This window comes from Anser brachyrhynchus (assembly GCF_964034855.1).
Source record: "Anser brachyrhynchus genome assembly, chromosome: 5".
Classification (NCBI taxonomy): Eukaryota; Metazoa; Chordata; class Aves; order Anseriformes; family Anatidae; genus Anser; species Anser brachyrhynchus.
This window is the reverse complement of record NC_137699.1, coordinates 34,922,180-34,935,800: the sequence shown is the minus strand read 5'-3', so window position 1 is coordinate 34,935,800 and position 13,621 is coordinate 34,922,180. Positions and strand designations below refer to the sequence as shown.

Here is a 13,621-nt window from a genome sequence, read left to right as displayed (position 1 = left end):
AAGGGTGGACCACATGAAAGCTCTCAGTGAGTTCGTCCAAATACCTGTAACATGGTGCCTTCAGTGGCTGTCTTCTCTCCCCTTGAGCAACACAGGATTATGCTACTCAAGTGTAGTATTTCTATGTAAAAGTATAGGTAGTTTAAAACTAGATACTTTGTGTACTTGGAGCATTTTTAAAGCCTTTTTGCTCTTAAGCTGATAGATGGGTTCTTTTAGTCCTGCTGTTTACACACCAATTGAGTTAGACCGAGTCAGACAGCCTTTGGAGCAAGCTGCCAGTTGCTGGGGCTGGACCTATCGCTTGATCGGGATGCAGTCTCCAATTAAATGCCAATCTCTAAGCAGTTAGGTTTTGGCAGGTCTACTTCTCTCCTGAAAGGGTGATGCTGCAGCGCTTCAGGACCTAATTTACTGTCTTGTGCTGACATTACCAATCAAGAGCCACAAATGGAAAACCAGTGTTTCTTCCTGACCCGTGTCCAGCATCACAACGCAGCAAAAACACCACAGAGTCCTGCACTCATTTGGCTTTCTTGACCGTGCCAAAGCCGGTAGGTGGAGCTGGTATTACACTGCTGGAAGCCAACGAACCCTTTGACAGCACAGTTGGTGCTGCTCAGGGAGGGAGCTGACAGAGGCGCATGCCTCACGGACAAAGGTCTCTTCAGTTATCACTGAAACAACCAGCACTAGTTCTCGTCTCCTCCTCCATCACAAGGCGTTTGTTTGACTTTCTGGCATCCATTCTGCTTGATGCTGATTTATTCTGAGTTTGTTTTGTTTGTTTTACTTAAGTCCCTGGATCTGATTAAAGTTTTCAGGACCTGTTCTCAGTTTGGGGGCAACAGGCCTTACTCCAGGCCGTCCTGGAAGAGCACGCTTTACAAATACAAAGGGTTGGAAATAGCTGCTCTTCCCTTCTACATTCAAGCAGATTCTGCTGTGCAAAATGCCACTCAGAGTAGCTGGTATTTTGGACAAATTGAGGCAGATGTTCTTTCCATTCCTCATTCTTTTGTATGTGAAGAACAGATAAATGTAACTAAGCAGCAAAGGACCTATGTATGTCTTGCTGGAGTATCAATGCAAATCTGAAGTGCTCAGCTAATTCTGTGTTTGGACAATTCTTCCCCAAGCCCTTTCCGTGAGCTTCTGAGCTACTTTTAAATAAAATGTTGAGTACTGCTTTCTCTTAGTTCCTCTAAATGAAGAGCTAGATTATGGGGACCTGAGACTTTAAATGTTTCGGTACAGTTATTTTGAATACATTTCTTGCTCAGATAGCTTTAATGGGAATAGACAAGATGATATAAAGCATCTTCACAGTCACTGTTAATCACAAGAAGGAAGGGCATTGACTGTAAAATAGCCTGGGAACAGAAAAAGAAACTGCATTTTTCTCTTTGTACATACCATTTCTGATAAATACTCAAAAGCATCTTCATTACAGTTTGACAGCACAGGTGAGAGAGAGTATTTACAGCACATTATCTGACTGTACAGCATAGCAGACTTATTTTTAGAGATAAATTAATAGGGACACTTAAAAGATGACAAAGAGACCCTCTTCAACACTGCCAAAGCTTTGTAGGCCCTGTATCATTGACATTCAGGTGATTCACCATATTTCTCAAACCTCTGTGTTTGCTCTAATGGAGAGCTCTGAGTGTGACTTCTTTAGTAAATGGCGAGGCTGGGGTGGATGGTTACACAGGTAAGGCTGATTGCGTGGGCAAACACCAAGTCACCACACTGAAGAAGCAGCAACAGAATAACAGCTGTCAGGGGATGAAACAATAGCACCATTTATAATTGTACAGAGACAGGAAACAATGAAGGTGGTATCAAGGAGCTCTTTTTAAAAATGTATTTTCATAGAGATACATAATGAACAGTCTAGTGTGCATAAGCTGCTAGATCTACCCCTGCAATTTCTGTCTAAAGAGCTTTATTTGACAGAAGATGTACACTGCTTCCCTCTATCGACCTTTAGTGTCAATGCTAAGACAGAAAGCACAGCTCACAGAAGCATTAGTCTTATACAAGTACACAATTGCTGATTCTTTGACTAATAATGGGAAACAACCCTCTGTAGAATGAAACAGGATGAAGAAAAAATACAAATATACTGGAATATATTTAAAGTCAAATAATTCTGTGCTAGTCTGTGATGAAAACAAGCTATTTGTAGCCTCCTTGGTCATCACACTTGTTTTCCTGATGTAGGATCTCATCTGACCCTCTCCTGGAGGGACTGAAGGAGATGAGAGAAACAGATACAACATGACCAATAATAAAAATACTCCTTCTCCAGCCCATTCTGTATCAGAGTTTGGATGGGCAATGAAGTGGGATATTCTAGGAGGGGGCATTACAAGGACAGGAATATTAAGTAGTCTCCTGTTGCTACAATCTCAATATCATCAATTTATCGATTGCAGTGACGGTTTCCTTTAGGACTCCAAGTTCGAGTAGGCGAACAGTATCTGTTCTCCTCCAGGCACAGCTCAGAGCCAGCCCAAACATAAACAGTGAAGTTCGATAGAAAACACAGTGGACTTTGCAGGAAAAGAATACCCAATTTAGTGATAAAAGAGGTATAAGACAGGAAAAAAAACTGATTCAGTGGTTTATCTGTTCTATTCTAGACCATTATGCCTTCTGATGCTTCTGAACAACTGCTCTTTCTTTTGTTCAGAGTGCCTCCTGACGAGTTACAGACAACTCACATTCATACTGGAATGATTAGGTTGCTACAGGTTGGGACTAGATCGAAGTAGGATTTCAGTTCAATGTATGCTGTTTCACTCTTACCCACAACAAATGCCAGTCAATATCTCTGGAGGTCCAGAGCAGTTTTGTTGTTGTTTTTTTTTCTTTCTTTTGTTTTTTTAAATGATTGACAATTGGCGCTTATGCCTCCCTCCCGCATTTGGGTTATTACTGTTGCTGCACACAGCTTCGTTGGGGTTTGGACGAGAGGCATGGCGTGTATCTCACTGCTCAGCAGCTGGAGGTTCTTCAGTCTCCTGCTTCTCTGGCTGCGATTCTGGAGGGATGAGGTACTGTACTTCTTCAGTATTGATTGCCACTTTATCAGGTTGTAGCCAGCGCTTTAGATGCTCTAGAGTGCTGAGGGAAAGCAAAGACAGAGTGAAACATAAGATAGCGGTTTCACAGGAAGGTACAAAAAGATCTGTTAGCCACACTAACACCAGAAAGGGGAGGAGAGGTTGCAAAAAGTATGTCCACATCCTAGTATGCTAATGATATGGATACTATAGATGTACGTAAATACACACTCACTCATAGTCTATCTCAAAATAGCTGGTCTGACTGGAAAAGTTCTACCCCATCTTGTTTAAATACTGACTAAAGTTTATTTTAATTCTGAAATGTGTATCTATACGCTCATCCTCCAGGAAGTGTGATACACGCCATTCAGTCCTTGCACTGAAAAATTAACTTGTTCTTGCTCTTTTACAAGAGCAAAGTTTTGCTTGGTAGTGTCCGTGAGATGATTTGCATGCTTAAAAGTTAAGGCTTGTTTAATTACATTGCTGGGTGAGAATCAAGTAGTCTGGTACCATTCGGGGTGACCTCTATCTAACTTCATTCAGTCAAATTCTGGTGAGGAAAATATTTTCATGGATAACATCCTCAGCCTTTAAAAACAAAGTGGGAAGAACATCTATGCCTACAGCAACTTGTTTTTTAAATATATCACATTCAAATTAACTGGTCAAAGAATCTAAAACCTACATATAAACGTGGATTATTTGTCATACTTGAACTCCAAAACTAGCTAAAGTAGATTTTCTTCAAGGGAGAAAGATAATCTTCTTTTCAGTTAGAAGCAATCGTGAAAAATGTCAGCTCAGAAAATAGAAATATGGAGAGCATTATAAGTGATTGGGAATGTGAGATTACTAAAGAAAAAGACTCATCTTAATTCATATATCATCTGTAAAAGGGTAACAGGTGAGAGAGCAGAAGCATTGTAAGGGAGGCACTGAACTGAGAGCCACTCGGGAAATCTAATCTCAGGACTGGTACCAACCCCAGAAAGAACTTCAAATCCCACTTGTCTCTGAAGCAGTACTTAACTGGGCCCTGACAAAGACACAGGGAATGGTCTGTACTTAGCTGTTAAAAGTCAAGCCTTAAAAAAAGTAATTTGAGATGTATTAGACATTCCCTCCCTACCCAAAATGTGACAAGGGTAGTTGTCAAATAGGTTTCTGTTCTTTCCACTCTAGATCACCCCAGTCCAAGGGATGCAAAATCAGTGAACACCTTTGAAAGTTCAACCCACCTGTGCCCTCTGTGTTTCCCTCTAGCATGATACAAATCTGCTTGGTGGGGGACCAGATGATTTCCAGAGGTCCCCTCCAACCTCAATCATTCTGTGAAATGGTCATTATCAAAGTTGTTTAGAAAGCTTGGGAGTCTTGACAAGCTGCAGTGAGACCTTTTCTGTCATAATGCCCTCTCACAAGTCCTGACAAACCCTTATTTTACATTTTAAGAAATAAAGTCTAATCTATTTGCCAACATAGATGATTATGCCTTAAGTGGTAGTCCATCTCTTTGACCTGCTTATTACCTCTCATCAGATTCGTGTCCCTCTACATAAAATTCAGACTCAAACTTCTCCTGTAGGAACCTGTCCCAGCATTCTTTCTTAGCTTGGGAAAGGGTACGCAGCATGTCCTTGGAAGTCACCTCTTGAGACAAACCTTTTATTCTCATTAGTCTTCTCTCTGAAGAGACAAAAGAGGGGTCTCTATTATAATTTTCTCAAGGGAAGGAAAAAAGAAGTGTCTACACTTTGATATTAAAAAGCTTAAATTAACATTTCAAGACTTAATATTTTAAAAAGTAACTTTTTCTTGCATTTGAAGTCTGCATGACAGTATTTCATTTATGTATGTGTTTGTAATTTGGAGTGACATTTCAGAAGGAAATAAGGTGTGTATGCAATCAATCAGTCAACTCTGCCCATTTTTGTGTTTTAATAACTTTTGCACTTTTCAATTTCAATGAAACTTTCACGCAGAAGGCACAGATCTTGGAGGCATTAAGTGCCCACAGTTTCCATGCAAATTGGCATGGAATATAAACCACACTAATTGTAGTGTGAAATTCAAATAATGCTCAAATTGAGACCGGGGAGGGCGGAATGCAGAGTGCAGCAGTATTATCAGTTGGATATCACAGAATAGAATGTAACATTGTGAGTTTTCTCAGTCACAGGCTACAACGAAAACCATGTTTTTACCAGATGCAGGGTAATCCAACTACACTACACAAAGCTGCAAGAAAGCAAATTTCATGGAGTTCCTCCAGTCACAAAATCCCTTTATAATGGATTCCTTCTTAAACTGGGTCAGGAATCAACTTGTGCTCACACTTTTTTTTTTAATTGAAAAGTGTATGTTTGTTAGTTGAACTGCACTAGCTCAAAACATGGCGGCCCACTTGTTACTCTTTTTGAAGTTTGTCTTATGTCACAAAACTGGGTTGTCACTGACAATGTCTGGCCCGAACAATTCTTAAGACTTGAAATACCATATCTGCCCAAACGTCCTGGCAGGCTGATCCTATGATGGCTCAAATATTAATCCTGGCCATGTACAAACCCAGGACAAGTTTATACTTCTGTTGACTTAGCTAGAAGACACAAGACAAACTTTGTGCTAGCTTTATGCTTTCATCCTGACTCTGAGAAAACAGATCCAGTTCCAATATGAAGTCTGCTTGTGAAAATTAATCCATTAGCATTTTCTGAGCAAATTGGAACTGCAGCAGCAATTAATACCAGAAGAGCAATTTGTGGCTTGTTGCTATGGCACCTTTGATCAGATACCAAGAGCTCTACTTAGTGTACTGTGAAACAACAGTCTGAAACAGTAACAAAGTCAAAATGGAGGCTCTGGCAGAAATATAAGCTTACAAAAAACACCTCTGCAACCCTGACCCCCTTCTTCTTGGTCTGTTCCTGCATGCAACCTCGTATGCAAGCCAACATGACTGTGTGGCTGCATTGCAAACCAGATTACAAACTGACCCAAATAAAAATAACTCCATAGAAAGGAAGGAAGGGGAAGAAGAGCCATAAAAAATATTTTAACACAACTGGAGAAAGAAGCAGTCCAACTGTTGGAGTGCAGGGGAACCTCAAAGGCTCCTCCTAAAAGGCACCAAGAGCATCCTTCCTGCAGCTGAATACTATTGTATAATGTGACCTCTGAAGGGAGCAGGGAATACTTAAAACTAGATGGCTAATTTCCTGGCCTTAGAACTAAAGACTGCTCTTAGCAGTGCTAGGATGTTGGCTCCAATAATGGTAACTTTATCTTTCCCCATATCAAGTGTTTCTATCAGATTCTATACTGTTAACAATTACTACATGGTTTTATAGATTATGCAGGAATTAACTAATCGCATTGAGGCTAACTGCATAATCTGTCACTTTAAAATAGAGATTCGGGCAGGCTTTATTTGGGAAAGCATCAGAGCTTTCTTTCCTATATCTGCCCCCTACCTCCCCAGCCAGAAAACAGGTCATAGAAATAAATGTCACTTTTTTCTTTCCATTCAGTTGTGTCTCCTGAGACTCTGTGAAATAATGAAACAAATGATGGTGACACAGAAACACAAAGGCACTACAGTGAGTTCAAAACACATTTCCCCTCAGTCAACTACAGTAGAACTACGTGCTGCCCAGAGAAAGAAACAGCAGTATCCCTATTCTATTTATTTTGCAGGAAAAGCATAAATTCTTAAGTTTATACTTGATAGAGAGTTTCTTCCAAGGGAATAATTGAAGAAGCTACAGTTGTGCTTCTCATTTCCACTTGCATTAACCGAGTCAGACAATCTACTGAGTATGTGCAAGACATTTTTCCAACCAGAGGTGCGAGCACCATCGCTCCGGCCTCATAAACAGTGCCATAGTTATCCTCAGGTGTCTAAGCACAATCAACACCTTACCAGACACTCACCGAGGGATGCCAAATATACCTCTGAATCATTCAGTGGAGCCCAGGGCTTCAGGTTTGTTTGAGAAGAGCCTCCGGACACGTTGCTCTGGCTTGCCCCGTCGGCGTACGCATCCGTGAAGGAGTCTGTGAAAGCATCGCTGTCGTCCTGAAGCTCTGGACGAGGCAGACACGAGCAGATTTCAGCCCAGAGGTCTTCACTGGACCTGGCGACGGCGGCGTCAACGCTCTCGATCATCCTCATGGCGAGGAGCTGAGAAAAGGGGGAGAAAGGACGTGCGGTGAGCGTGACCTGGGACTTCCGCACCCTCTGCTCGAGCCACCTCAGGGGAGCCTCTAGGTGCTCTGAGGGCACCTTTAGGGGACTTTCCGCAGCACGGGGGTGACACGCTCCGGGGCTCACGGTTACAGCCGGGCCCTAAGGGACCCCCCCACAGCAGCAGGCCGCGGGGCCCCGGCTGCTCGCCGGCCCGGACCCTGCAGGCCCCGCAACCCCCGGCCCCTGTCACGACCGCCCGCCCAGCTCGGCAGCCCTCCTCCGCCGGGCACAGCGGGGCCTCACCGCCCGACGCCCCCAAACCTGGCTCGGCCACCGCCGCTCGTACCGTCAGCACGGCAAGCCGCGACGGCTTCAGACCGAGCATTGATTGACATGCAGATTTAACCAATCACCTCGCTCCTTTGGGTGGAGGGAGGGCGCCTATTAGCCCAGCCCTCAGAGGAGGCGGGAAAATGGGCAGGAGGTGGGAGGGAGAGTGACGCTGCTGCGGTGCCATCTTGGTAAAGGGCGGAAGGTTTCCTGAGCGGCGTAGGCGAGCGAGGCGCGACACCTGGCAACGGGCGGCTGGGGGACGGAGACCGGGACCGGGACAGGGACAGGTATGGGGACAGGGCTGGGGCCGGGGCCGGGGCCGGGGACCTGGGTCGAGTATGGGGCTGGGGCCCGGGTCCGATCACCGATGTCCCCGTGACCCGCGGATGACGCCTTGTTGTTGAGTTTTGGAGGGCTGCGCAGGGTAATTTGCAATTTTAAGCGCAAAAAGCTGTCAATTATGTCACGGCTCTTCCCTTTAAACACAAAAAGCTGGTAATTATGGCACAGCACTTACCTATAACCAAGGTGTCGATGCACCAGTGCTGATGGCACCCTGCGTAGCGTGCTCCGCTGTCTTCGAGCAGCGCCTGGTATCGATTATTTTGTTTTTAACCCAAAAAAGGCTCGGGTTTGGGCGTGCCCATCGGAGATCCCGTCCCCTTTCCCCTGGCAGGTGTCCGTGGGATGAGCCACCTGCTGCCCTGCGCCACGCTGACACTCATGGGACTGCTCCTCGCCAGGACGATGGCCTGGACTTCCAGCGGAAAGACGCACCCCGAGCTGGTCAACAACCTCTACAGTGAGTAACGGGGCTGTGTCTGGTCCCCGCGGGTGCTTCGAGCAGCCCCTAGGAGCCTCTGGTGCTTCAGGGTTAAGGTGTTTGGTGCCCTGCAGCATACCCGTTGCGATGCCGGTCGTTCCGAAGCGGCAGAGTTAGAAGGCCGAAATTTCACAGCGTCGCAATCTGAACTTGTCCTAGTTATAATTGGAAACGAGAGGTTACGCCAGAAGTAGCAGGAAAGGCTATCCCCGCAGCCCGCCTGCCATTCCTCTCACGGGGTAAACGCGTGACGCCTTTTAAAACGCTGCACGGAGTGGCGTTGCTCTGAGCCGGCAGACGCTCAGCTTCTTGGCAGTGTTTCACCTCCACGGATGTGCCCTGGGATTGGAGTCACGCGTGGTGTTGCTGCCCTGCTCCGGGCAGCATCTGGAACACGAGTAAAAATAGCTTTGAATTTCCTCAGCTGCTAAAGCCACGCTGATTTTCCCTGCGGTGCAAAGGAATGGTGAATGTTTCTATAGTCATTAAATCTGAACCGGAGTCTCCACCTTCAGGAGTGAAAGTGTGACTTGTTTACTATATTTAACACTCCTAGGCATGCTGTAGTTATAGCTAACAATCCTCTGGGCTGATGGTGTGACCATACTGGGATTTCATCCAGTGCAGCAAAACCTGAAAAAGATGTACTTTCATCTGCAGGGTTTTCTCTGTGTGTTTCTCTCTTTTTTTTTTTTTTTTTTGGTGTCAATTCTCAGATAGCTTAGTAAGGACTCTCCCAGTTCTGCTGCTAACTCCCAGAGCTGTATTGCCTCCTTCCAAATATCTTCTTGCTTCCATACTGAGGATTTAAGTCCTTTCTCTGTCTGTTTTCCTCCATCTCCCAGAAAAAGGAATAATTAAATCACAGCGGGTCTTCGATGTGTTACTGGCTACTGACAGAGGCCACTACATCAAATATTTCCCATACATGGATTCTCCTCAATCTATCGGTGAGTAACTCAAAGAATCACCATTTTTATGGTGTTTGTGTTGACTATGCTAGCCACAGTGACAGAGGGGCATGAGGTGCCTCAGCAGGTTGGAGTTCTTAATGCTGGACGCGCTATCACCAAAACAGTGGCTGAGTTTTTAGACAGGTCAGGTAGAGCAATCCTCATCCGTATTTCAGCTTGGGGGATCCAGAGGAAATATAGAACAATAGAACAATATAGATTTTCCACAGTCAAAACGTGCATTGATCGTTCTGAGTTCAGCTTGTGGGAGGGAAACAAACACAGCCTGTGATAGCTGCAGAGCATTTTGATGAATGAGCTGGGGGCTGGAGGTTGGAGCAGTTGGGAACTGAAGCACTAAAGCTACCTTGGTCTCATTATTAATCCTCCAGGAGGTGATTATAAGTCAGTGAAGTGCTTTAGCGAGGCAAAAGAAGAGTCTTCTTGTATTTTTAGGGAACGGGGAGGGAGATTAAAGAACTGTTCATGGTGGAGATTTTGATAATTAATTGGATCTTATCACCATCATTTCTTTATCACGTAACTCTTGTCACTGGCTTCCTTTTAGGATACAAGGCTACAATCAGTGCACCACATATGGTGAGATCAAACTTTCTTTTTTAACAGAAACGCAGTAAATTGTTTGTCTCCCCCATCCCTTGCCTTTTTAAATTTTACTTAAATACTAAATTTTACTTAAATACTGAAGTAGAAAGGTGAAACAGGTCCCACGGACATGATTGCCGTGCCTGTTTCTTTAGATGCTGAAACTTTTTTTTTTTTTTTTAGTTTATTTAAAAGCATGCTCAGGTAGAAATTCTGTGTAACTGGGGAGAACCATTAATATTGTCATAATAATAATCTTTTTTGCATGATATTTTTCTTCCTGCTCCTTCGCATATTGACTGGACCTCTTTGTAACTGCTGTTCTGCAAAAAGACGTTCCAGATCAAACACTACTCGCTCTGAACATGTCAGACAAAACACCCAGTGTGCTGTGTTTAAATCAGAGCACAAAGTGCTTGGAACAAGAAAAAGTTGGAGGAGGAGGAAAGTAAAATGGGATGTTTCACACTGTCTTGTACTTGTACCCGCACAGCATGCCCATGCACTGGAGTTGTTGAAGGATCAGCTTGTGGAAGGTGCAAAAGCACTGGACGTCGGATCCGGGAGCGGGTACCTTACAGCTTGCTTTGCCAGGATGGTAAGCTCACAGGATTCCAGGCCTAGTGAGCAAGGGGCACTAGAGCAGGTAGCTTGCCATAGCTGGCATGTGCTTTTTGGGAGGAGGGAAGAGGACCGAGGGAAGTGGTGAACTGTTCCCATACCATTTTGTAGTAAAAACAAACACGGTGATTTTTGAAGTGGATGTTGTATCTGCTGTCAGATCACTTCGTACCTTAACCCAGGTCAGATTGAGTGGGGTGTGTTAATCTGCTGTGCAAGTCTGTTGTAGGTTTTTAGTTTCTTCTTAAGTAGTCACAGTCTGTGACAGGACAAGGGAGAATGGGCTTAAGTTGTGCCAGGGGAGGTTTAGGTTGGATATTAGGAAGAACTTCTTTAACTGAAAGGGTTGTGAGGCATTGGAAGGGGCTGCCCAGGGAAGGGATTGAGTCACCATCCCTGGAGGTCTTTAAGCTCTACATCTAAACATCTTTTAGCGATATGGTTTAGTGGAGGACCTGTTAATGTTAGGTCAGAGGTTGGACTAGGTGATCTTGAAGGTCTCTCCCAACCTAGATGATTCTGTGAAATTCCTGAAGGCATTTTCTGTGAAGTGCTAGAAAGCTTGTGAAGTTACTCTTCTCAGGAAGTTGGTTAGTAAGGAACTGGCCCTGCCAAGGAAGCTGCTAATTGTACCAAGTAATTATTTATTTGGTAATGAAGGGTTGCTGGGAATCCCCATAGGCCATGTCTGTGTATCCCTTGAGTAGCTAACCTAACTGGAACTGCTCAGCCTTAAAACCAAAGTGGCACAGTATTTGCACCTCCTTGTTCAGACACTCTGCTCTGAAGTTTCTTCCTAGAAATTCTCCAGCCCCCACAGTACCTTGTCGTATAAAGTGCACCTCTGTACCTATAGGGTGTACAGAGTCTTTCTGCATCTCTGTGCGTGCAGGAGGTAGATAGGTGTTTGTCTGCTCTTTCCTTTGTAGATGGGCCCAACAGGGAAAGCCGTGGGTGTAGAACACATTAAAGAGCTGGTGAACGAATCCATAAGAAATGTCCAAGAAGACGATCCGACTTTGCTCAGCTCTGGCCGTGTAAAACTTGTGGGTGAGCTCCCTGGGACCCTGATGTTTGACCCCTTCTGTGAGCACGCATTAGCTCTGGCTGTCTGCAGAGCTCTGCTTCTCAAAACAGTGGTTCCAAGCTGTGTTGATGCTTTCCACACTGTTGCTAGAAATCACAGGCTAACTAAGCACAGTGTAACACTGACTTGAACGCTACGGTGTACATAAGCAGCTTTTAATGCTGCAGGCAGCCGAGCACACACCTCACTTCTGAACGTGTAGTCCCTACCTTAATTCAGTAAGAGGTGTTCTTCAGAAGAGAGTGGTTGTACCACATCTGAGTTTTAGTTTATTTGAACGGGTCTGCACACACTTTGTGTATTATTATTTTGTTTTTCCTTTTTTTTTTTTTTGTTAATTTGCATCAGCTCATTCTGTATCCAGAATCTCAAGACTGCACAAAGCTACTGTATTACATAAAGGCCCTCCTGGCTTTGGCTGTTCCATTTTCCAGCATGGTTCAATTCCAGAAATATCTCCCCATTCTTAAAATGTAAATGAAAGCTACATTTCTAGCAGACAGGTCAGTGCTCTGACATGGGAATTCACGTTGCTATCACAGTCTTGATATAAAGTTTTCCTCCTCTAAATTTCAATTGAAAGAATATATGGAGAAATATTTTTGCATGGAATTGTTGTCTGAACAAGTCTTTTCTGCTTGCTTTTCCCTCCTGCAGTTGGAGATGGCAGGCAGGGATACCCTGAGGAGGCTCCTTACGATGCCATTCACGTCGGGGCAGCAGCACCAACAGTACCAAAGGAGGTAAGAGTGGTCGTGCGGGATGTCAGTTGCTGTTGGCTGCCTTCATCAGTAGCTGTGATAAAACTGATAGTTAGGGAACCACGGGAACCTTCCTTTTTTTTGTCTGTTTGCATGGAGCTGGGAAGCTTGTGTTTTTCAAGATGTCGTGACCTTCACAGCTTGGCTGACTTCTGTTGTCTCTTCTTGGCTCTGCTGATTCCGATCTCTCCGATTGCCAGCTGCTGAATGAACTGAAGCCGGGAGGTCGGCTGATACTGCCCGTGGGTCCTGAGGGTGCGAACCAAGTCCTGATGCAATACGACAAAACCAGCGACGGGGAGATCGTCGAAACCCAGCTGATGGGTGTGATCTACGTTCCTCTGACGGATAAGGAAAAGCAGTGGCCTCGGTAAACACTCGCAGCATTTCTCCTCTCCACCCCGTGGGCTTGCTCTCCTTGAGTGCTGGCTTTGCTGACAGATTCCTGGATTCCTAGCAGCTGCTGTTTGTAAAGGACCGAAGGAAGAGGCTAACTAGTAGGCACATCAGGGGAGTAGGATGCGTTTTCTATTAGCTAGGGATCGCACACCGAGGACTCGAGCCTTTTTTTTTGTTGTTGTTGTTTTTTGGAGCCTCTGCACATTCATAAACGCTGCAGCTGTGTCGATTCTGTCGCTGAGCCGAAGGCAAATGCGTGACAGTAACTGCTGGTTTTTCTTTGCCTCAGGGACGAATTCTGACAGCGGGATGGATATCTCTAAGGTCACCTCAGAAAGCTCACGGACGGGACTCGGACGGCCTGCATGGCTTTGCTTTTTGAGCGGGAGCTCTGGCAGTGGCTGTGCTCGCGAAGGCGAGCGCTGCTTCAACAGAGCTCGGGACGGAGAAAAGGCTGCGGCTCGGGCAGAGCCGGGTCTGGCCGCGGTGCTTTGGTCCGGCCGAGCCCAGCCCCAGGTGACTCCTGTAGAGAGCTGCAGGGGCAGGCGGGCTCACGCGTCCCCGCAGCCACCCCCTAACAGCGACCCTCTAACGCTTGGAGAAAAAACAAGGCGCCCGTACCGGCTCAGGGCACGGTGCTCTGACCGAGCTCATTTACGCGAGCGCGTTCTCTTCTTTCCTGCGTCAGCAACCCCGAGTTTTGGGGGTAAAAACGCCGGGAACTGGGGAGTTAGAAAACCGTGGTGGTGGCCCGGGGGAGCAGGGGGCGTGG

At 45.4% G+C, this 13,621-nt stretch overlaps 2 protein-coding genes across 9 annotated transcripts; one reads left to right on the top strand and one right to left on the bottom strand.

Annotated features, from left to right (window-relative positions):
* Window positions 1-1,271: 1,271 nt before the first annotated feature.
* CCDC32 (coiled-coil domain containing 32) lies at window positions 1,272-8,140 on the bottom strand. Of its 5 annotated transcripts, none has more exons than XM_080596247.1 (4): window positions 8,117-8,140; window positions 7,011-7,260; window positions 4,610-4,766; window positions 1,272-3,135 (listed from the first exon to the last, which is right to left on the bottom strand). In XM_080596247.1, exons 2-4 carry the CDS (start codon window positions 7,249-7,251, stop codon window positions 3,000-3,002), a joined length of 534 nt encoding a protein of 177 aa, XP_080452373.1. In that variant the 5' UTR covers window positions 7,252-7,260; window positions 8,117-8,140; the 3' UTR covers window positions 1,272-2,999. The 5 variants fall into 5 exon arrangements, with proteins under 5 accessions (XP_080452373.1, XP_080452369.1, XP_080452370.1 ...); XM_080596243.1 differs by lacking the exon at window positions 8,117-8,140 and adding an exon at window positions 7,613-7,762; XM_080596244.1 differs by lacking the exon at window positions 8,117-8,140 and adding an exon at window positions 7,588-7,648.
* LOC308196742 (protein-L-isoaspartate(D-aspartate) O-methyltransferase-like) lies at window positions 7,751-13,502 on the top strand. Of its 4 annotated transcripts, none has more exons than XM_080596241.1 (9): window positions 7,751-7,881; window positions 8,277-8,401; window positions 9,268-9,372; window positions 9,944-9,975; window positions 10,475-10,579; window positions 11,532-11,652; window positions 12,347-12,432; window positions 12,651-12,820; window positions 13,139-13,502. In XM_080596241.1, exons 2-9 carry the CDS (start codon window positions 8,287-8,289, stop codon window positions 13,149-13,151), a joined length of 747 nt encoding a protein of 248 aa, XP_080452367.1. In that variant the 5' UTR covers window positions 7,751-7,881; window positions 8,277-8,286; the 3' UTR covers window positions 13,152-13,502. The 4 variants fall into 4 exon arrangements, with proteins under 4 accessions (XP_080452367.1, XP_080452366.1, XP_080452365.1 ...); XM_080596240.1 differs by having other exon boundaries at window positions 7,757-7,886; window positions 8,276-8,401; XM_080596239.1 differs by having other exon boundaries at window positions 7,757-7,886; window positions 8,225-8,401.
* The last annotated feature ends 119 nt before the right edge of the window (window positions 13,503-13,621 follow it).

Excerpts from the sequence above, each read along its gene's own strand:
- CCDC32 (XM_080596243.1), bottom strand. The coding sequence starts at position 7,651 with ATGCTCGGTCTGAAGCCGTCGCGGCTTGCCGTGCTGACG. Across the intron at positions 7,261-7,612 it reads CGCGGCTTGCCGTGCTGACG|CTCCTCGCCATGAGGATGAT; the intron begins GTACGAGCGGCG and ends CCCTTTTCTCAG. Across the intron at positions 4,767-7,010 it reads GGTATATTTGGCATCCCTCG|AGAGAAGACTAATGAGAATA; the intron begins GTGAGTGTCTGG and ends TTGTCTCTTCAG.
- LOC308196742 (XM_080596241.1), top strand. The coding sequence starts at position 8,287 with ATGAGCCACCTGCTGCCCTGCGCCACGCTGACACTCATGGGACTGCTC. Across the intron at positions 9,976-10,474 it reads CAATCAGTGCACCACATATG|CATGCCCATGCACTGGAGTT; the intron begins GTGAGATCAAAC and ends GTACCCGCACAG. Across the intron at positions 11,653-12,346 it reads TGGCCGTGTAAAACTTGTGG|TTGGAGATGGCAGGCAGGGA; the intron begins GTGAGCTCCCTG and ends TCCCTCCTGCAG.